Raw genomic sequence first — 25,660 nt, forward strand, 5'->3', positions numbered from 1 at the left:
TTTATCTTTTAGAATATTTAAATTATCTTTTATAAATGCTTTTACTTACGAGGTTTATTTAGAAGAAATAAAGTTGTAAGTAAAAGCATTTAACCGCAATTGTAAACTAATAGATTTTTTGTTGTTGTTAAAAATTAGTTTAAAAAAAATAAAGTGTTTTAAGTTTTATCTTAAGGAATTAAATATATAAATTCTTTTTGAATATAAAAATTACTTTTTGTTATAATAGTTTTAAAAAAAGCACAATTTATTTCAATGTAAATATTTTATTAATAAGATATTTTGTTTATTGTTAATTCAATAACATAAAGTTTTAATGACGTTTGCTTAATTTATGAAAATAAATTATGATCACGAATAAGTTATTGGTAACTGATAAATAACAAAAAAAAACTCTTTATTGTTTAAAAACTTTATTAAAAAGAGTTCACAAAATAAATAAGAAAAAATTTATTAACAGTTAATAAAATAACCAAAAACCAACTGTAAAATTATTAAAAAATAAACAAATATTATTTTACGTTTTATGAAAAAAATATTTTTTTTTAAATAAAATTTAGTTCATATTTGAAAAAAATAATAAAAATGATTTTTAAAATAGGAACTTAGATTTATTTGTAACTTTTGTTATAGTGAGAAAAAAAAAACTGTTTGTATGATTTTTAACGCGTTAATAAAATAACTTTAATTACAATGCGGTACTTGAAAAGACGCGAGTGACGCAATATAACTTCTAACGATGCAAAATATATTTGCTGAGTTGAGTTACTTAGAAATGCGTTTTGCGTTTTCGTTACGCAGCAAAATCTCGTAACAAGGCCTGAGATATATGATCTAATCCATCGTGGGTTCTTCAATATACAACTTGCAATTCCCATTTTGTTATGGGTTATATATTCCCTCTATATACTAGCCTCTTAAAAATTTACACATCATACCAACCTGCCTGTTTGCACTACTTAGCATGGCTTTTATTTGCTATTTAACTTCTTTTGTCTGGTACACTCATTTTTGATTTGTATATACTTATTAGGGTAAAAGTTTTGTTTTTTGCAGTATGTGTTTTTTGCGATATACACTTTTTTATGAAAAAAAAATAGCTGTATAGTACTTCAAATGTTCTGACTAGCTCCTAAAACCTGTTAAAATGCGTAAAAAACCATTTTAAACAAAAATTAAATATTTATTGTTTACATAACTTTAACTACATGATTAAATTTCAAGGATTGAATTTTTCCTCTGTAAAATAAGATTTGAGGTGATTTAAGTTTTTCATTTTCTACACTTAATGGATATTATCTTTGATAATGATGATTAATATTTGAGAATACATAATTATCTTTAATATTTTTGATTCGTCAATGGGAATATAATGTTTAATCGATGAATAAACGACTTTAAAATTACGAAAACAATGAATATGTTTTTTGTGGTAAAAAATTGTTTTTTGTGACATTTCAATGTATAAGTTTGAAGATTTTTTGAAGCTATTTTTTGATTAAATAAATATAAACATGTATAATTGCAATACCTTTGATGAAGAAGAGGCGACAATTGCCACTTTATCTCAAAAATATAAAAAATATGAAGCTATTAACATGTATGGAGGAGGCCTTACAAAAAATTTCTGAAAAAACCTTATCAGTTTATGTTGCCTCCAAAAAGTGTGACATACCAGCATGAACAATTAGTTGGCATTTAAAAAAACAAAAAAACAGAGAAAGTCTGAAGAAGACTGGCCCAAAAAATGTGTTAACTGAATTTGAAGAAGAACAATTTGTTGTATGGCTTGTTACGCCATCTAATTTGGGCGATCCTAAAACAAAGGATAATTTAATTAAGGTTGCTTCAAAAACCTTCAAAAATCTTCAGATACTCCGCAGTGTAAAAATGGAATTCTAACGGAATATTGGGTAAACACATTCCTTATAAGAAATGATGGGATAGTTCTTCATACCCCTGAATCTATTAACAGAGCGGCAGCTATGGTTCCAGCCAGCAGAATTAAGAGATTTTTCTGACAATTTTTCTCATTTTTCAAGAAGGAATGGTTTACTTCATGTCCTTGATTGTCCAGATGCTTTTTACAATATTGATTGACAAATTATGAACTAAATCCCAGTTTGAAGAGAGTTCTCTTCAAACTGGGATTTAATTCAAGAAAAGGTGGAAAAACAGTTTATAAAGTTAATTCATCAATGCCTAAAGAAAACATTACTGTCTGTTATTGCTTTGGAGCTAATGGTTTTATGTTTAAAACCCAGATTATTGATACCCAGATATTGAAAAAAAAGTTCATACGGATAGAAGATCTTGCATATGTTTTTGGAACTGTCAATGGAAATTTTTTGTTCACTCAAACTGAATCTGGATGGCAAAACCAATGCCTTATTAAAGATTATATTCAAAGAGTTTACAACGAATTGTAAGATGTTGCATGTCCTGTTTTCATATTCTTAGACATTTGGACACTTAGACTTGTTCTTAGTTTTCATATTCTTAGATATCCAAAACACATTAATTTTCATTTAATTAAATGGTGCAAGAATTGGAGAATTTACATAGTGCCTTTTCCTCCAAATTAGGTTGGAAAAAATTAATAATCGGAAAAGAAAAAAATCATTACAAGGAGGTTGATGAGATTGAGTTTATAAAAATTTTAAAACTGATGAATGATAGAACTATTACAAAAAATAAAAATAGTTAATTGTTTCCGTGGAACAGGCATTTTTCCATTAAATATTGAGAATGTTCATGTTGAGATGCAAAAGAAGATAAAAAAAATAAAGATGAAAAAAAGTGGGAAAATAGTCATCTGGGTGCGTATACACAAAACTTTTGTAAGTCAAAAATTTGCGTAAATTTGGCGTAAGTTTTATGTAAGTTCTCAACTACTTAATTCCGTATTCACAAAATTTTTGTGCTTGCTTACAAAAAAACGTTTAACGGTATTCACAAAACATTTTAAGAAAATGCTCAGCTCGATTTACGCAAGAAAAGTTACGTTAGGTAGGAGCAACCTTCCCTTTGGCGTAACTATTTGCGCAGCTAACTTATGTTAATTTATTTGTTATGATATGTTAAGATTTAATACAAAGTTGTTTAATGTAATTGTTACCAATTCATTAAGTATAATCTGTTAAAATGTTGTTAATTACAATGTTTTAATCTGTTAAAATGTTTTATTTAACACTATTTAATGTCATAAAAACCATTTAAGATGCCATAGATACCTTAACTTTGTCTATGTCATATTAACTATGCCATAGATACCTTAATCTATGTCATCTATGTTTTTATAACATTAAATGCTGTTATTTACAACATTTTAATCTGCTAAAATGTTATAATTAATAACTTTTTGTAACATCTAATTTATATGTTGTAGTTAACAACAATAATGCAAAATAAAATAGTTATAAATTAAACATTTGATTTATAACTATTGCCTCTTGAAGTAGTAACTATATACTCTGTCTATGCATTTTGAGTACTTTTTATTGTAAGTATAAAAGATAACATAACTTATTTGCATGTTTTAAAAATTATGTTAATTTTCAGATTATTAGAATAATATTTCTTTTTGTGTCTACAAATAAAGGTATGGTAAACTAATATTATTGTTTTGGCAGTCAATCTACAATCTATTCTTGTAGAGGTGCATTGAGTTTTCAAATCTTTAATAAAAAATTATTTTGTAAACATTTCCTTGCAACCTATGAATCAAAATAAAATGCAAAATCTGGAATCAAAATAAAAATACTTCTTGTTGCATCAAGACAATTAGAAACAAAAATTGTATTAATGGTGATAAAATAATTTGTGAATAAAATAACTGTAATAAAATAATGTTGACTAAAAGAAACTATTTATTGTTTTTGTGTATGCTTTTTATTTGCTGTTCTTATTTCTTCTACACTACAACAAGCATATTTCATAGATCTATATTCTTAATATTAGTTCTCATTTGAAATTCAATAAATTTATGTTCATTACAATATTAGGTTTAGTAGTTTTATGGTTATTAAAACATATTTATAATGTATTAACTTCAAGAATTAAGTTTCAAAAATTATATATTTATTCTCTCTATATATTTATGCTTCTATTTACTGTCAGATATATTTTATGTTCAATTATTACTTTCAACATAATTATTAAAAAAGAAACTTATAAAAAATGCAAGTTAAGAAGTTTATAGTTGCATCAAAATTTTGTAATATTATCAATAATTATAGTAAAAGTCTTTAATATAAAATAACTTTATTTAAAGGTAATAAAAAAACATTGTTCTGCTAACTTTTTCTGAATCAAAAATTTTTTATTGTATGCTTTACATTAGTTACATAAGATTTATGGAATACTATTTACATTTTATTTAATACTCTAATATAATTTAGTTAAAATGGATATTCCAATAATTCTAGATGCACAAGGGCAAGATCAAAATTGGCGTGAAACTAAAAATGCTGTTTTGAATGATTATAATGATGTGGAATGTCATCAAAAGTTTCATCTTCCAAAAGTTGTTTCAAGTGATATTATCACAACTCTACATAATAATTTTTCAGCATAGACTGCAAGAAATAACCCAATATGTCCAGAAGCAAAAGGATTAGTATCACTTAGACTCTTAGCATCAGGCACTTTTCAAGGTGTAATTGGTAAGAAATTAGTTTTAGCAGTTTTGGAACTTAATACAGTTTTAAAATTTTTCAATTAAATTTTTATTACCTTTTAATATTAAAAAATGTATGTTAAGAGGGAAATTTATTTTTTCCAATTATGGTATTTTATTTGGTTTTAGTCAAAAAGGCATAAATCATTAACATGCTTTTTTAAAAGTATAAATAACATACTAATAGGATTTGTTTCTAGCTAACATTTAATTTCATATAAAAGTAATATCATTATAAATATTATCTGGGCAAATTATAGACTCTTTTTTCATAACTTTTAAAAATACATTACACTCAACAAATCTTAACTGTTTACATCATTTCAGATTTTTCTTTGTATATTATTTAACCTGTTTATAATATTTTGGCGTATTTTTTAGAAAAGGATGTCCTGCTGTAAATTGTCAAGTTGTTGTTGATCCAGATGGTAACTTTAGAGGTGTTGTGATTGAGTATCCATCATGTCATGATGCATTTATTTTTGCAAATTCTACTCTGAAACAGACACTAGAGTTAGATCCAACTGCAGGCTTTCTTTTTGGTTACTCTAGATATGGCTTGTAACCTGCCATTATAACTCTATATAGTGTGCCAGCATCACCAGATGAAATTTATTTTAACCGAGTTCACTGAAAAACAAGTAGTGAAGTGGAGCGATGCATCGGAGGTTTTGCATCGGATTGTTGGAGGTGCTTACATAAAAGTGGTGGAGCGCTACAGTAGTATTACTCCAACAATGTGCTGCAGTATAATTTTTACCTGTGTTTTACTTGAAAATAAAATTCAATAGGCTTAGAGGATCCAGTTGAGTTTAATATTAATAACGATGATGATAATGAAGATGATCATCAGTCTGACAGAAGACTAACAAACCAAACCTGACTTGGTATGGAAAGAAGAGTCTTTGTAAAAAACTATTTGTTTGCTAATCATAGACTTTAATGTATTTTAATAATTTTGTATTGTATAAAACATTTTGAGTTATTTTAATTATATATGGATTCTAATATATATTGTCCTAATCTATTAATTGAATCTAACTAATTAAATCCAATCTAAATCACTAAAACCCGTTTTTGTTTTATTTTAAAAAGATATATTTTGACATAAAAGTTTCTATACGTGTAGTGAAAGTATAATTAAAGTTGAAAGATGAACAAAAACAGATTTTTTAAATGTTAACATTACATAAATGTTACAATTAAATTTTAAAAGTGTAAGGAAAGAGTTTAAAATTCTCACTACCTTAGTTGCAAATTTAGAGCAATAATTTTTCATTTGTTTATATAATTCAGCTCAAGATTAATATATTTTTTGCATAAGTTTATGCTTAAGGTTTGCGTAATGCTTGCACAGCCTTAGCTTTACACAAATGCTGTGAAATGTTTGTAAATACCAAATAGTTAAGAAAAAAAATGAACGTAAGGTTTGCGTAACTTACGCAAGAGTTACGAAAGTTTTGTGAATACACACCCTGAACCTGTTGTTAAAAAGAAGCATGAATGGCCAGCTAAAAAAATTTAATAATATGTATGTTTTTAGTTGTTTTAGGCTCAAATACACTTAATTTTAATGCGTCAGTCATTCTTTTATACTGCAAAAATACCGCAAAAAACAGATTTTATACCGAAAAAAATATATTGGTTAAGTAACTCTGTTTTAAGTAAAAATAATATGGCACAATGAAAATGGGATAGTAACACATATAATATTTTCTTTGTTGCACATTTTGCTTCATATTTCATTTGAAGAGAGTATATGAGTAAAAAGTTATAAGTAAACAAATTTTCAACGAGCGGAATACAGCAAAAAATAAATCTTTTTTCAATAGCATTCTGTATGTAGAATGTATATACATATGTATATATATTAGGGTGGGTTGAAAATTTTTTTCCCCTCAAATCCAGTTGTAAAAGTGAAAATATGCTGTATTATTGGTTCAGTTACAAATCTGTTAAATATTATACTTTTTTTTTTAGTGTAACAGCCCGCACATCAATCCCGAAGTTTATTATAAACATATAAAAAAGTGGTAAGACGCCACTATAGTGTAAACAATTTAACAAATTTACTTTGTGAACTAAACGCATATTATTATTTTACTGTTAAGTGATATAGAGTTATTGAGCACACCTTGTTTACAAATAATTTTGTTCTTATTACTTTAAGAGGGTACTTAAAAGTGGTTGCATGTGTATTGCATCATCTAATAGGGTAATTGTTTAGTCTGGTTTTAGTGCGACAAAAATATTAAAATACAGTTGTGTGTGCGTTTACATTCTTTTCATAATTTTCTCTACACTAACTAATAAATCATTATGGAAACTAGAAGACAAAATTATCAGTGCCTTATATTTGGGAGTGTACAAGATATTAAGGACAATGGATTGCCTACCTATGTCATGAAATATTACAAATGGAATTAATTACAACTTAAAATTAGCAGAAATACTATAAAAGAACCATCATTTTTAGATATTACCGAGCTTGTCTAAAAAAGTAGAAGATATTTGGTGAAAATTGTCCCTTCCTACAGTTTCACACACAAGAGTAATTCAGCTATTAAAGGCTTATCATTTAAAGTGCAAAAACCTCATGAAATCTCTAAAAAGATTATCTAATGTTAAAAAAATTGATTTTATACAGCATAGCAGAGTTCCATTCCACATTTGTTTATGTAAATGTGAACAAATTCAATTTGTTATTGTCCAAGAGAAAAAAAGGTACCGAAAGAAGAGCAGAAGTTTTTGCTTGACCAAAGACAAGAAAGGAAGATGCGAATTGGTGGAATAAATCATTTTTTTTTTTTTACAAAAAAAGGTAACAAGAGCCTCTAAGACAAACAAATCTAGTTTACAAATTCATAAAATTCAAGAGAAATGTAATATTGAACAAAAGGAGTTGGTGTCATCTTCAAACAAGTCTGAAATCAATATTTCTTTGCCTGATAGACTAAATTACCTTCCACATCACAAATTAAGAAAATAACAAAAAATACAGTTAAAAGTTTGCCTATGTTGTCAAAAACCGGCAACTGTTACTGTATTTCCGACAGAGCAGCGCTGCGATTGCTTCTTCAGAATTGCATAATGTATCTTCGGATATTGAAGTGATTGATAAATCAAAAATACAGTGGCAAAGGAAAAAAGAGCATAACAAATTATATAAACAACAAACACAGCTTCTTTTACCTGCTTTATACATTAATGGACAAAAAGACAAGACGCTAAATATTGTTAAGAAAGGAGCAAAAAGGTACAGACAAACAGTGATTGAGGAACATATCTGTTGTTAAAAAACCAGATTCAGTTTATATTGGTTACACTATGCCAGTTCGAGGTACTGCTTAAAGTATTGAAACATTGATTAATGGGCTTGTCTTGTCACAAAAAATTATTCTAGATAATTTGATGGCTATTGGTTGCAATGGTACAGTCACTAACACAGGAAAATTTAACAGCATGATTAGAAACTTCGAGAAAAGGCTTCAATGCCCTTACAGTGGATTATTTGCATGCTACATTTAAACAAGTTACCTTAAAGACATTTATTTATCAAATTAGACGGTGTACCACTGGCCCATCTTCACATGCAGGTCCTATTGGCAAATCATTAGAAAATTGTGAAAAATTACCAATAATAAACTGTAAAAAACAAAAAAACAAAGCGAAATTCCAGGAGTCAATTTTGAAGATCTGAGTACAGGTCAAAAATACTTATATGAAATAATAATGGCAGTTATTAGTGGCAAATGGACTGATGATTTGAGTAACAGACCCCCGGGTAAAATATCCCATGCCCGATGGTTAACAAAAGCCAATAGAATATTACGATTATATATTTCTACATCAAATCCATCAAATGAATTAAAACTATTAGCTGAATATTGTGTTAAAGTATATGCCCCAGTATGGTTTCAAATAAAAAGAAATCCAACTTGCAATGATGGGTCTAAGAACTTTTGGAAATTATTTAAATGTTCTTGATATCTGCCAACACAACTAATATTAGATCCCATAATTCAACTTAATGCCTATTTTGCCCACCCTGGGCAAATTTGTTTCTGTCAATATTGTGTGATGAACACAAAACAGTAAGGGAACTCGCTACCAGAAGGATACTTAAAGCACGAAATTCACGTCATACAGGAAAGATACCTTGTATATTTGAAGTGCCACAAATAAATTTTGATGCCAATAGTTACTTTGAGCTCATTAATTGGCAACAAAATTATTTTGATCCACCAATTCTGCGACACTAATCAGGAAATAAACAAGGCTATTGAGTCTCAGGGCAGCTTAAACTTAATTTAAAGCTACCGTATCAGCGCTTGTTTTAAAGCGTTAAGTTGCCGGCAATTTACGTACGAATTACGTACGCCTAGAGCGATTTATATGAAGCAACTTTGATATTTTTTTAACTTTTAAATTGCTCTATTAAGCGGTAAGATAAAAGAACTAATTAATTTTACAAAAAACTACTTTGACGATTATGTAAAAAAGTTTGAACAACAATTATGTTGGATATATGCGCTATTTACTAATAAAAAAACTTAAGCTTTATTAAGCTTTTTTTTATCAAAATATATAGTATACTATATATTTAGATAATGACAAATTTTATAAAAAATCATTAATAAAATTGTTTATTGTTATTAGTAACAAAAAACAAGTTTATTCAATTTTTGCTTTGTATACAAAGTTACTAATTGAAACTTAAAAGAAAACCATAAAAGAAATGTTTATAATTAAATGTTGCAATAAATTTTTTTGTGTATCATTTTTTTATTTAGCAAGCCCAAGTATATTTATTTATACAAGTTTTTATAGCAATAAAAAGAAATTCCTTAAACCTTTATTGAACAGTAAAAACAAATGAATAACAAAAAACAAAAAAGTTATATTTTATATTATCGCTGTTTATGTTAGTTTATTTTTATTTTGTTTTATGGTAATGATTGATTGTTTTGCTTGAAAAGCGCAAATATTGAATGCAAACATGTTTGAAGCAAACCAATACAAAATATATAATAAAATGTCATACTTTATATAAAATATTTATTTATTCAAAATGTATTCATTTTTAACAGCAGCTTTACATAATTAACAGTTTATGCGCTATTCAAAAAGTAAACAGAAAAATCCTTAAAGCTTAAAAAAAAAATTGATTAAAAAATATTTAAATTATTCTTTTAATTTTTAATATGTTAAAGGTATGTGTAATATTCAGACTTTTCAATAAAGTTAGCACACAAACGATCTTTACCCGTTATATTTTTTAGTAGAAGATATATTTACTATTCAAGTTTTGTATTACCTCAAATATTATTAAATTTTTGGAAAATGCATTTTTTTTTTTTTTTAATTTTGGAAAGAAAGGATGCAGACAATTAACTGTTATTCGCAACATTTAATTGAAACTCTTTTGATGATGACTATGTCTTCTACGAACGAGGCAATAAAATTTTTAAGAAAACTTAAATTTAGATAAATCAAGAATAGAGTATAATTTCCACTTAACACTTTTAACACGTTGATAAGGAAATTTTCTAATGAAGGCACACATTGCAGACTCCATGAAATTTATAACAAGACACATTTTAATGACAGTTGTTATTCTTCTTAATTTCTATATAAATGAAGACAAACTAGGATATATAAAAAGTTTACTCTTCCTATTCTTTACCAAATTTTTAAAATTAAAGTATAGATAGCACTTTGAAAAGTAAGAGAGTTACTTTGAAGACTTTTAATAGATGGGAGTTTGTTAAGGATTTTCAAATTGAAACCATTACAGAAAAAGAAACTACTTTTGTAGTTAAAATCATATGTAAATTGTGTGCTCTTCATCGAAGCACTATTTTATTAAGAACTAATGGAGCAGTAAGAGCAGCTGTCTTACGATTTATAAATGGTACGAGTAATATTAAAAAAGATAGCACTAGTAGACATATATCAAGTACGACTCACCAATATGCTATACAATTGGAAAATGAAGATTTTGACAATAATAAAGGAGCAAAAAATGTAAGGGCTTAATTTAAATTGTTGATGTTTTCTTTTAATAACTTCTTTTATCTTCAAGCCATTTCAATTTAAAAGCAAATAAGTTAATAGCAGGCCGCCGAGAGCGGTCACGCACTAAAATTACAGCACTAAAAAAAAATATTGTTTATTTGCGACCTTCTGATACAATTTGTTTAATTTTTTTATTTGCTTCTGAACTTTATTTTTGATTATTAAATGTTATTTCTTTTTTTTTTAAATAATAATTTAATTTTAAAATGTTTCACACACTCGTAAATTATGCGCAGTTCCTATAGTCTTTGTAGATGGTACTTTTCATCGCTTAGTAACACATTACTAATTGACAAAAATGACATAAAAAAATGTTTTCAATTTATTTTAAATTGTTTTATTTTATTGAAAATTTGTGTTTAAATAATGTTTTAAATAATAAAATGCAGACAAAATATTTTTTCGAAAAAATTTTTTTATTTTTAACAATGCAATTATTGCATAATGTAACCTTTCTATGGGCCGAAGAAGTCATTTTTTTAAGACCCAAATTTAATTGAAAGACAAATTTAGGCTATATTAACAAATATTTGCCGCTCCTTAGACCAAACTTATAAGATGGAATTGAATTTTCTATCAAACTATCTAGTTTCCATCAAACTATCTATTGGTTCTATATAAATTGTTAAATGCTATTTTTTATTTTTTTTTCTAATTATTTAATTCTTACAAATTAAATAAACGCTACAACTATTTTTATATTTCAGGGTGTGGATGTTAAAAAATACTTTTTTATGCCAGAAATAAAAATTTTTAAAAGTTAAGTTACCAAACTTGGCAATTTTTACAATATATAGAAATGAAAAGATTTGAAATATGAAATTTATATGTTCAAGTAATTTACTAACGTAACTTAACAAATAGTTTTTTACTTTTAGTAACTTACTAAAAGTTAAAAACTATTTGATTATAAATTGTTCCAGCTGTTATATATTGAAGTAATTAGAAATGTCAATTTTTTTTTATTGAAGTAATTTAGCATTTACATTTTGCTGTTAAGCAAATTTGGCGCTGTTATTAACTTATTTTCTTTTCAAAAACATAACTAGTAATCGTATTACCGCCATATTCATTATTGTTGATAATGGAGTAAGCACTTAAAAAATATTTTAAGTGAAATAGAAATGAGCGTTTTATCAATAAAAAAAGATTCGCTCCCCGCTAATTTTTTTGCATCATGAAAAAACGTCTTCGCAAGCAAAAAAATAAAATAAATTGATAATATTTGGTAATCAAATTGATAAAGATAAAACTCTGTTTAAAAATCATTTTTATATATATTAACAGGTGGATTTTAAGAATTTGTCAAAAAGCTTTTACTTAAATCCATCGTCACAGAAAGAAATACTCATGATAAATTGCTACCGCAATCTAGTAAAAATTGCCTATGAAATGGGGTGCCATCCTACCAATGCCTCATTCACATTTTTCTGTTCTGGTAAGATTTAAAACTTTTCTGACATATGAGTGAAATACCATTTTTGCCATTATAACATTTTATTGAACTGTTAGGGTAGAATAGAGTATTATGAGCACCTTAAGCCAAAATTGGAATTTTTTTCTAAATTAATTATGCTATATCCAAAATATTTTAAATATACAATTTTTAGGGGTCACTAATTATGATCTACTTAGATATTCGGAAACCCAAAATATTTTTCTTAAAAACACAGAGGTTTTAAAAAAGTAACCTAAGTGCTCATATTACCCAGACCACTTGGTAATATGAGCACTTTAAATTAAGTTTAAAAAATAATATTTATAAAGTATAAAAAATAACAACATAACAATTTGAACTAATTTGTGGAATATAATGAATCGTTATTAACGAAATCTATTATATAAATCATTAAAAAATCAAATTTTAAGCCATTTTTTATTGAAACAAAACTACTTTGTTTTATGTAACAACAACAAAAAAAAAAACAACAATAAGATAGTCTGTTATTTTTTCAATTTTATTAACTCAAACCTTTTATTCAAAAAGCAATCAAAACCACTGCAATTTTAGGACTTTAAACTAGGTAATTTTAATTAAAAACACTGGGTAATTTGAACACGTTCGTATTACGCAAAAATGTTTTTTTTTAAAATAAAGTCAAAACTAAATGTTTAATAACGAATGATGATATTTTGCGTAATGTGTAATGATAATATTTTAACAAAAAATTGAATAGCGTTTTAATTAGACGAGAGCTGCTATTTACTACATATAATTTTACGCAAATTATACTGATTTTTGTAATAACCATATTGTTGTTACAGTTCCATATAAAGTTGATTCAAAAATTATAAAGCAACTTTAGCTTCACTGCTTACATCTTAGAAGTTTTTAGGTATGCTCATAATAACCAAGGTGCTCATGTTACCCTAATCTACCCTATTTGTTTTATTTTTCTACCTATATGCTTACAAGTTCTATTTTTTTAATAGATACATTTAACAGTTTTATTTAAGGTGAAGTGTGCAAAACTAACTAGCGCAAGCTTAATTAAACGAAATGAGAATAGTCATACTGGAAGAGAAATGACTAAATGTTGTGCTGACTCCGTACGTGAAAAATGTGTTGAAAACCTTTTTTTCTATTCTTAGTGACTGTAGTCAAGCAAGAAAAACGGGCAAAGAAAAAGAACTGGTTTTAGTTTGAACGGAAAGAAATAGTATACCGATCTACATGGTCACATAGTTGCTGGACATGTCACTCTTTGGTGGCAGTGACTCAAACTCAGTAACTAATTGTATAAATAGCATATCTGAATCAGATGCATCATCATTTAAAATAAGATCTGAACATTATACTAACAAAGTGATATGTGCTTGTTGCAGATGGTGCAAGTGTAAATTTTGGTGTACATAACGGTGTACTGACACATTGTCGCCCATGGTTGATAAAAATCCATTGCAATAATCACAGGGTTGAATTGGCAGTAAAAAAAGCATTTAAAGAAATCCCTGATTTTACAAAAATTGACGACTTTTATATCGCTAACTACTATCTATTAAGGAACTCTTATAAATTAAAAGCGGAAGTTGAAGCAGCCTCAAAATGCCTTGATATAACACACTACAATTTACCAAAAATTACAGGAACAAGGTTTGTTGGACATAGGAGGAAAGGAGTTTAAAAGTAAATAAATAAAATGTTAATTTTTTAATTTTTTACTCCCAAACTTTTTAAAAATAAAAAATTGTTTTTTAGTAGCAAAGCAGAAATTAAGAACTAAGATATAATAATAAAAAAAATTATAATTTAAATTATAAATTAATTTTTTAATGCATATATTAATGTTGAGAGAAAAAAAAGTTTGTTAAACATTTAAAAGAATTTAATATTTCATTTAATTATTTAAAAATAATTTAAAAAAAATAAATGTTCCAATATAACATTTCTTTATTGTTTTTTGTTAATTGAGTTATTTTTTTTATGGTCGCATTTTGCAGAAATTTATTATATTGCGGTAGTTTTGATGTCTTTAAAAAATAAAAAGATAAAGAGAATTTTATGACGTCAAACTCACATTAAGCTAATGCATCAAGCATTCATTATTTAAAACAAGGCCTGCCATATCATAAGCAGGCAGTTGAACACTCTGTGAAAATAGTGACGAAAGCATCTATGTCCTTATGCGATAAAAAATCAAGAGAAGGTTAAATACAAGCGAAACTTGCATCCAGAGATTTATGCCCTGATTTGACAGTAAACAAGATTTTGTGGTCAATACATAATCAGTTAGATTTTATTTTACAGTATATTAATGTATATTAATACCAAATTTTAGTACTATGTTAATTGTTTATGCATTCTATATTTTATTTCTTCATTTTTCAATTATTATATAATTGTTTCTTAATAAAATATATACATTTAATGAAACATTGCTTTTTTTGAAAATTCCCCAAACTTTGAATCCCATGCGCGGGCCAAAGATACAACTTTATTTAACTTTTTATAGATAATTTTTATTTGTTTAGACCTAAGACAGCATAATATCACTATTAGAATATGATCAATTACTTTTATTTTTTTCCTATATATAATGATGGGTCATTATATATAGGAAAAAAATAAAAGCTAATATATATATATAGTTTTATTATATATATATAGTTTTATTTTATATATAGTTTTATTTTATATATAGTTTTATTTTATATATATATATATATATATATATATATATATATATATATATATATATATATATATATATATATATATATATAAAACTAATACAAACAACTACATAAGAAAAATTTGTGAGGCCGTTGAAATACAACGTGTACAATGTTCAAAATCTAAAGAAAGCGTTATAAATCGTGAGAATGGCAATTTGATGATGACTCACCATTGGAAACCATTTTTTGTAAAATTAAAAAATGTTGAATATCTGATGTTGTAATGACATCATTTGGTTATGTTCAATATAATTTCTTTAATGGTTTTTTTTAACGGTTTTATTAGTTTGATAATGGCTCTTACTATATGAGCCGAAATATTACTTAAAAAAAAAAAAAAAAAAAGTATGATACCATATATGATGTTTTAATGCTTATAATATTATTGCACATACTATTAAAGATGTCTCTTAAATTTTATATAACTTCTTCCTACAGTGGGAAGCTTTACAAGAATACTGTTCAATTACAAGTAGAAAAGACCAAGAATGCCGTTAGCAAAAACCAATGGATATTTTTAAAGAGATGTATAAAAAATAATATTATACCTAAATCTTTTAACATTCATTGTCCAGTTAAAACAAAAAATGGTTACAATCTAATGGTCGAATATAGGAAAAAACTTTTAATTATTGCAAAAAATGAGGCTAAAAATAGATTTTACCAAAGCAAATGTATGGTTATAGAACTATTGAATCCAATTAAAAATATTGTGAAACATGAAGATATGTTAAACATAGAACGCATAACTGGTAAATCAAGAAAAACAAAAAAATAAATAAACAACTTGGCAATTGCACAATATCTGCAGTTAATCCAACTCAGAAGTTCCTAAACCTTATTTAACGTACCCTTAGTAAGTTAAAAAAAGATAAAAAGTTAGATAAAAAAACATATGGTAAAATATATCCTTCAGATGCATTTCCGCCAGTTTGTACAGTTGTATTAAAGCACATAAAAGTGAAAAAAGTTATCCAATGCAAACAATATATTCGACAATTGGCACACAACCTCATAAACTTTCACAACATCTTGTTGAGATAATACAACCAACTTTAAATAAAAATGAATGCCGTGTTAAAAATTCATTTTCGTTTGTATAATCAGGAAAAGAATGGTTTATTAATGACAAAGTTCAATTTATACCCATCAATGCCACTTGATAAAGCCAACTGTTACAATTATTGATATGCTAAACAAAGATAGAGATGATCTAATACAACGCACTAAATTATCTTAAGTAGACATTCATAAACTAATTGATCTCTGTATTAGTAAGTGTTATTTTTTATGGTAAGGCAAAAAATATATTTTAAAAAACTCTGGTCTAATAGGTCTATCCATAATGGTCGTCATGTCAGAAGCATATCTACAACATATTCAATCTAATGCTATTCAACAGGCTTTAAACATCAGTATTGCACCAAAAACTTATAAATGTTATGTTGATGATAACAATGCTCGATTTACTAATACTGATGATGCAAATTCTTTTTTAACACTTTTAAATTCACAAGATAAATCAATCCAATATCATGCGAATACGAATATGCTCAACACCAATTAAATTTTTTTAGATATTTGTATTTCAACCAATCACTCCCTTCACAAATATGAGTTTTCCATATACCGTAAAGATGCAATTACAAATGTACTTATATAAAACCGAAATCATCTATTTCACCGAATATCGCAGTTGGTATTTTTAAAGGTTTTTTAGCTTGAACATACAAAATTTGCTCAGATCCTAACATTCAAGATGAAATTAATTTTCTTACTAAAATTTTTACTAAAAATGGACATTCCTATAAATAGTATTCAGATATTGCTAAAAATTATAAATACTCCACAAATCCATTTTGTTCTCAAAAAATTGATACCAAAAATCTTGTTATTTTATCATGTGTACCAAAATTAAGCCTTGTTCTTAGAAGAGAATTTCATAAAGCTGGTGTTAAAACAGTCTTCTGTTTTGGTAATCACTTGATCAATTTACTTTGCCAAAACAAGTCTAAACTGCCTCTGAATAGTCATCCAGAAGTGTACCAACTTATATGCACATGTGGTGCATGTTATATTGGTGAAACAAGAAAAAAGATTTCCACACGAATTCAAGAACATAAAAATGTTACAAAAGCCAACTGGGAAACATCTGGAATAGTAGAACATTGACAACATTGTAATGGTGAAATAAACTGGGAGAACCCTAAAACGCCTTCTGTTATTTCAAACAACACACAAGAAAAATTCATGAAGCCATTGAAATACAATGTGTACAATGTTAAAAATCTAAAGAAAACATTTTAAATTGTGACAATGGCAATTTGGCAATGACTCACCATTGGAAACCATTTTTTGTGAAATTAAAAAATGTTAAATATCTGATGTTGCAATGAGATCATTATATATATATATATATATATATATATATATATATATATATATATATATATATATATATATATATATATATATATACATATATATATATATATATATATATATATATATATATATATATATATATATATATGTAAACATACACACACACAGATATATATATATATATATATATATGTTTTTTTGTTTTCTCGACAAAAAAAAAAACACTTTTTTACTACCAGTGCTGGCTTCTTCGCCCTGATGTATTTGATTATTTATGTCTCTCTGCTTGTTTGAATATTTACATACATTTGGTTTTTATGGATTTTAGGTGTTTATTATTGATTACAATTACTACTGCTTTAATTCAATTGTTAATTAAAAAGTAAGAAGTCTTTAGTTATTTTTTATTAATTATTAACATAACAGAGAAAATGTTCTTTTTTTCTTAACGATTTTTATTATGTTTAACTTCTTATTTACTTTTTTTTTTAACCAAATTTAATTTAATTTTTTTGTTGTTGTTAAAAAACATATTCGCCATTTGAGAAAACCTTGAGTTTTTCTTACATTCATTAAAAAATAAAAATTAGTTTCGAACAAATACTATGATTGTTCTTAGGCTAACAACAATTTGAATAATCAAAACCAACAATTTAAATTGAAAAAAATAAAAAATAAAAGTCCTAAACTATTTAAGATTTTAAAATGCGGTAGTAATACAGTGGTAGAGCGCTCGCTTCATTAGCGAAAGGTTTCAAGTTATATCCCCATCATGTCCCTGGTAGTACCACGCTCAACTTGTTTCTCCGGCCTTGTTCTTCAAGGCTCATGTTTTGGAGTTATAGAGTTGAGAGAGGGTTATAACCACAATTAAGCAGCCTCTTCATTTGTAGTGGCTTTTTTGGCCTTGGGGAAGTGAATTAACACACACACAAAAATTTCTTTATAACATCAAAAAATTACACAGCTATAATGATATAAAATATTTCACCAAAACACAAAATTTCACCGAAATTTAAAGTTGCAAACAATGTTACATAACATTTTTTTAAATTCCCTATAAATATTGCAATATATACTCTTCCAAAAAAGAAAGGTTTTTTTCTAATATATATATTTTTGTGATGCATTTCACAACAAGAAAATGCTTAAAAAAATCAGCACAAGCTCTTTATCTAGAAATTTGTTTTTTCACTAATATTATTCTTTTTATAGATATAGTGTCTATGTATTTACAGCAAGACATAGAAGACTTATGCTATTGAAGATATTTAAATCTTTACTTTTTTAATGTGAAATAGTTAAACTCACAAACATAGTTTTTAATAATAACTTAGCTGTCAATAATAGTGACAAATTATCATGATGTAATTTGTTTTAATTTTTAAAACTTATTTTAAAAAATTACCTTTTCTTTTTCCTCATAATTTGAAATAATTAGTTTATACATGTCTTCCTCGTTTCTAAAGTAATATTAATTTGAAATAATTAGTTTATACATACAAATTAAAAATTATATGTAAAAATTAAAAAATTGTACATGTACAAATGATTATACATGTTTTCATCAAAAAATTTAACGTTAACTTATAACATCTCTGTGATGACATTATATTGATAAGCTTTTAAAGAGCTTTAATTTCAAGCTCGTTTTTTATGTTATTTTCTATGAATTCCTGAATGTTTTTTTAAAGAATACGTCTTCCGTACTTAAAAAACTTCCAGTGACAATCAAGATTTTTATGTGAGCTTCTTAATATAAAAAGCATAAACAGAAGATTTTGTATTTATTTGCAATGATAGCAGAGCTTAAACACTGAGTAAAACAGCTAAAATGACTACTTTGATTGTTTTGATTTGCAACAACAAATTCGAAAAAAATAAAAGACTTATTTGAAAACAATGGTAACATCACTTTTCTTGAAATCAAGGTTGGCTTTGAATTTAGTTCTAACTATGTAAAACAAAAATATGTTGACTAAACAATGTTAAAATGTTGCAGTGAAAAATATGTTCACTGCAACATTTTAACATATATATCTACCTCCTTTAAGCTCGAAGCACTAGTTCAGCCAAGAAAATTACTTGTTTTTTTTTTTTTAACAAACCTCTCCATAACATATACTTTGACAAACATGGCTGCTTGTCAAAGTTTAATTTATGAAAGAGATCAAATGACTTAAAGCATTACAAAAAAAATCATCAAGCATTTACTTGATCAAATGACTTAAAGCATTACAAAAAATATCAAGCATGTAAGCAACATTTTAGTCATACATTAAAGTCATACATTATTTCCTTTTTATTAATACTTTAATATAAAATCAATTATGAAAAATAAAGGTTATAACTTATTCTTAAATATTTAATAAAAACAATTAAAATAAGTATACTTATTACCTATATATTTTATATATATGAATTTATATTCCCTTCCTGGGACTCACATGTGGTCGCATGCCTTATTTGTTCACATTTAAAGTAATTATTTTAGACAACTTGGCCACGTTTTTATATAATAGCGCTTTAAAAATTAGCAGCAAAAAAAAGCTTTAAGAAACTACAGAGAACAAAATAGCAATACTCAAAGAAAGGAAACGAATACTATACGAAATAGAAAATATAAATAAAATAAACTAAAAAAAAATTGAAAATTAAAAAAAGAAAAAATTTTTTCAAAAAAATAATATACCTAAATACTTCCACTATCAAAAAATAAAAATACTTTTTGATATACAATTTATTCGCGACTTTTGCCGGTCAGTATATTAAGGAAAGACTTTATTATTTGCACTAGAAATATGGACAACTTTAAAATTCGTTTTTCAAATGTTTTTGCTAAACTTTACTGTTTTTATCAATGCACAGCAATGCAAGCAAACTAGTTGTAATTTATTTGTAAATTTCTTTTTAATTTTAAACAAGTTTTTTTGTAAAAAAACTAACACAATGCGAGCAAACTAATTGCTTTTTATTTGTAAATTTTTTTTTCAATCTTAAACAAGTTTTTTTTGTAAAAAAAAAATAAGGTTATTAATACTAATATTCTAATATATAAAACGTTTGGTTGTTTTCACTACTTTTGAAATAGTCTGTACTTTCGTTGGATTCTCCAGATTGTGCATTTAAACCCAATTGTTTATTTCCTGATAAACAATCAAATTGCAAATCAATACTATCAATTGCTGTTAAAGTGTTATAAAACATGTTTTTTTCCTTAATTTGAATCAAACTCAGTACCTGGACAAACAAGGCGTTCGAACGCACGCACTTACCGGGAAGGCTTGTATAATAGTTATTTATAAACAACATGTTTATATCAATACATAAATTTAAATAATAAAAATAAATAAAAAATAATGAAAGTAGGAAAAAAAAAAATCTTTCAAACATATTCATGAAAATAAGTAACTATGGAAACAGAAAATATCATAATTAAAAGTATGATACTAACAACTATATAAAGTATATAAGAATAACAACTATTAGAATAATAAATATAATTTTTGTTAACAATATTTTAAAATTTAAGCAAAAACAAAAAATCATCTACACAAAAATCATCTTGAAATTTTATAGTACTTTTTTCCTGTAGTAGATTTCCAAGTACTTCTTCTGCCATCTCCTCTCTGTAATGGGTTTAAAACTTCCATGGAAACCTTTTTTTCTTGAGTTCTGTCATTTAAAAGCTAAATGCCAAAAAAAAAAAAATTTTTTTATTTTACCAGTAATTTACCTTAATTAAAAATTACTGGTATATTTCCTAACTTATTTCATTAACCTGATGCACTTTTGTTTGAAGTTTAGTTTTTTCATTCTCCATTCTTTTTAACTCATGTTGGCACTGATTTTTTATATGTTCCAAATCACTTTTCAGTTTTCTTTTTTCTTCACGTTCATTTTTCATTTCTTGAACAAGTGCTCTATATTTGCTAGCTTGATCATTTTCACGAATAGTAGATAGTGCAGCTTCACGCCTTAAATTTTCCAGATCTTGCTACAAAATTAAAAATATAAATATTAGTGCAGCAGCCGTAGCAGTAGCAGTAGTAGTAGTAATAGTAGTAGTAGTAGTAGTAGTAGCAGCAGCAGCAGCAGCAGCAGCAGCAGCAGCAGCAGCAGTAGTAGTAGTAGTAGTAGTAGTAGTAGTAGCAGTAGTAGTAGTAGTAGTAAAAGGCAAATAATAATTAGGCAAGTAATAGGTAATTAGAAAAGCATATATTATAAGCATATAGATATATTATATTTATAAAATGCAACACTGTAGTTATCAGTTAGTGTAGTTAATTATAGTCATTAGCAGAAAAAAAAATGAAATTGTTTGTGTATTTTATGTTAGAAAGTGCAATGATTAAAATAATCAAAATGAAGAATTCAAAATTGAAAATGGTAAAATTTCATTTAAAGAATGAGAATGGTTGGCAAAAAACATTAAAAATTGTAAATTAAATGATTCAATAAAACAACTTCTAAATTTTAAGTTACTATTTACTGAAAAACTTACAAAAGCAAAATCATTTACATAATTTGTGAAAAACATACAAAAACCAACATAATATGACAAATGTACCTTTAGACGAGATTGACTTTGAATAAGAAATTCATGATCACTTTCAGAACGAATTTGCCTATAATAAAAATATATAAACATAATTTAGTAGAACTCAAATACAATAGCCATCATTATCAAAATGTTTAAATATAAATAAATTCATTTCAAGATAAATGTTTAAGGTATAAACAGCCCTTACAAAGTTTGATTTTAAAAGATTTAAAAAAGAAGTAAAAAAAAGTTTTTCTTTAAAATTTTGAAAATTATTAAAATTTAATAAAGAGTTAAAATTTAACATTGTATTTGCATTACTCAAATTACCTATATGAAATACAACAACATTCCAAAATTTTAAAAGCGAAAATAAGCTTAAACCAAGCCAAAAATAATGTGTATATGTGTAAGTAAGTGTATGTAGTCAATTATAAATAAGCAGTGCAACATCCATAACAACAAACTAAATACAATAAGTTTTAAGCCAAAATCATTAAATGAAAACTAGTACAAGTAATGCTACAATGTGGTATATCTGTAAACCTACTGAAATAAAAATGAGTCATAAAAACAAATTTTTTTTTTTTTTTTTGTAATCAAAAAGTTACGTTTAATAAACTTTTTACACATCTGTCAGTTAATATACAAAAATATATAAAAATGTATTCACTGGTTTTAACATATCAATTTTGTTTTACAACTACTTTGACAATTATTATATATATACAATATTTTTAAACATTTTAATATAATTATATATACAATATTTTTAAACATTTTAATATAATTATATATACAATATTTTTAAACATTTTAATATAATTATATATACAATATTTTTAAACATTTTAATATAATTATATATACAATATTTTTAAACATTTTAATATAATTATATATACAATATTTTTAAACATTTCAATACAATTATATATACAATATTTTTAAACATTTTAATATAATTATATATACAATATTTTTAAACATTTCAATACAATTATATATACAATATTTTTAAACATTTTAATATAATTATATATACAATATTTTTAAGCATTTTAATATAATTATATATACAATATTTTTAAACATTTCAATACAATTATATATACAATATTTTTAAACATTTTAATATAATTATATATACAATATTTTTAAGCATTTTAAAATAATTATATATACAATATTTTTAACATTAAAATTTATAAAATATCATTATGATTTCGATTATGATGTGATATGATGTGTTGAGTGTTGATACCAGTAAAGTGTTGTGACAGAGGAATAAATCTTATGATAGAGAGTTAAGTGTTGTGACGGTGAACTTATGGTTGTGACATGAATTTAGTGTTGTGACAGTGAGTTAAACATAGTGACAGCAAGTTGAGTGTTGCGACAGTGAATCTATGGTTGTGACAGTAAGTTAAGTGTTGTGACAGTGAACTTATGGTTGTGACAGTAAGTTAAGTGTTGTTACAGTGATATAATGGTTGTGACAGCACGTTAAATGTTGTTAAACGTGTTAAATTAAATGTAGTTAAAGTAAGTTAAATGAGTTAAGAGTTTTACTCATTTTGAATTATTCACTTTTTTTATTTACCTTTACAGTTTTATAAATTGCTTTTAGCAGAATTTGGACATGTAATGTTATTTTTTATTCCATTTACTAAAAGCAATATAAACAAAAAAAATAAATGATATTAAGAAATGTATATATAGAAGCCTTCTAAAGAGAGACATGCGGTTGCACCCCTCATCTGCCACACATATAATAGGATTTTTGCGAGTTTTGATAATTTGCGCGACTTAAAAATGCACTGAAAAAACAAAGCTAAAAAAAAAACATAAAATATATAAAAGTTGAAAAAATAAAACTATAAAATAAAAATAACATTAGAATTTTGTTATTTTTAATGTTATTTTTCTTATTTCATGACATTAGAATAATGGGTAAGAATTTCTCCTTTTTGTAATGTTGAAACTATTTAACAAAACTTGTTATATTCTCTTAAATTTTTTAAGTTAAAAGTAAAATTTTGTTAAATTTATTAAATTAAACGATTAAAATACTAAAGTTTCTGAATTGATTGCTTGCAATACACATTCATTATTTAATTAAGTAATCTAGATTAGTATAACAATACAAAAATATATCAGTACATGAGAATTATAAGTTTCCTAACTTTCGTGGTAAAAAAATTTAATTTTAGTCATTATTCTTATGTTCAAAATTATATAACTTTAATATATTCATCTTATCATTACTATTTAAAAAATATTTAAAAGCATATGTTTTTGTTTTTTCATACCTTATTTAATAGTTTTAGAATTATTTCAATCTTATTTAATAGTTTTGGAATTAACAATTAATAATTTAAAATTAATTATAAAACATAAATAACATAACATTTGTATCAGGTCAGGTGTATGGTCTTCATGATCACCCTGCTACTGGTAACATGTAACGCAATGCAACCTGTTCCATGTTCTGCTGCCTTGTGGGATTCACTTTCTAATCAAAGGCAAGAAGGAGTTTGCTTATTGTCAACAGTATTGTTTAAAATCGGTCATGCCTATACTAATATATACATACATACATACATACATACATATATATATATATATATACAGTATTGGACAAAACATTTGCAACCAACATCAAACAATGCTAAAAAGTGTTCCTAATTTTACATGTCTAAAAAGCGAAACAAACTATACTACCACAGCAAACAGTTCAGGAGTCTGGAGTCATAGCATGCCATGACATAAGCAATCAGCTGACAGGTGACACCACACAGGCAGAATTTCGTTGACAAGTGCCATTTTGCAGCGGACAAAACAAGTGCAACTTTTTTGGTTTGTTTCATTTTCTTAAGTCGGTCCCTGTCAACGTCATGGAAGTTTTTTAATAATTAAAGGAAGTTTCCAGAAGCATGCAGAAGCTTCCAGAAGTTTCCAGAAGAAGCATCTGGAAGCATCCAGTAGCATCCAGAAATATCCAGAAACATTCAGAAGCATCCAGAAGCTTCCAGAAGCATCGAAAAGAAGCATCTACAATCTTCCAAAACAGGTTTACACTGGTTCATTTTATTATATAAGAGACATGTAATCGACATGTAATTCAGTCAGTATATGGAAGTCAATCAGTCAGTATTATCAAGACAGTTTATGGAAGAGAGTTTTATCAAAGTGTTTTATCAAAGAACATCAATACAAGAAGTGAAATACAACAAGTGTTTCATTACATCAATACAGTCCACATCCAACCAAGACGTTGTGTTCCACAGAGCATTATTGTATCATCACAAGGTAAATGTAAAACACGGTAAGCCTTGAGAAGCGTGATTATTTATTTTTATTATTTTAATGACTTCAAGTGCAAAAATGGCTCCCGATAGTCTTGGATTGGAACTAAAAAAGAAAATTATTTATTTATTAAGTATTTGTGATAAATATCGTGTGAAAAAATGGACCGTATCAAGACTATGTTCCAAATATCGTTCTACGGGGAAGTTGGCACCAGATAACAAAGGTGGAAGGCCGCGTTCCACCACTTCTAGAGAGGATTTTATGATCGTCAGATCCGTCAAAAAGGATCCCTGGATATCATCAGTCGAGGTACAAAAGCAATTAGAGCTGCCTGTATCAGACCGAACTATCAGACGACGTGCTGTTGAAGCCGGATTGTTTTCTCGACGCCCTGCAAAGAAACCGCTAATTTCACTAAAAAACCAGAAAAAAAACTCTTGTTTGCTACATCTCATATTGACTGGAATGTGCAGAAATGGCGAACTGTC

At 26.1% G+C, this 25,660-nt stretch overlaps 1 protein-coding gene across 1 annotated transcript in view; it reads right to left on the minus strand.

The window, feature by feature from the left end:
• Positions 1-25,660, minus strand: part of LOC101241060 (afadin- and alpha-actinin-binding protein A) — a 94,018-nt gene that overhangs the window by 28,846 nt on the left and 39,512 nt on the right. Inside the window, exons 3-6 of the mRNA XM_065801646.1 lie at positions 21,888-21,945; positions 21,099-21,314; positions 20,900-21,006; positions 18,726-18,780 (exon numbers count right to left, since the gene is read on the minus strand). Coding sequence (XP_065657718.1) covers positions 18,726-18,780; positions 20,900-21,006; positions 21,099-21,314; positions 21,888-21,945 — 436 coding nt within the window. The remainder of the gene's footprint in view (positions 1-18,725; positions 18,781-20,899; positions 21,007-21,098; positions 21,315-21,887; positions 21,946-25,660) is intronic.

Source organism: Hydra vulgaris, chromosome 07, assembly GCF_038396675.1.
Source record: "Hydra vulgaris chromosome 07, alternate assembly HydraT2T_AEP".
Classification (NCBI taxonomy): Eukaryota; Metazoa; Cnidaria; class Hydrozoa; order Anthoathecata; family Hydridae; genus Hydra; species Hydra vulgaris.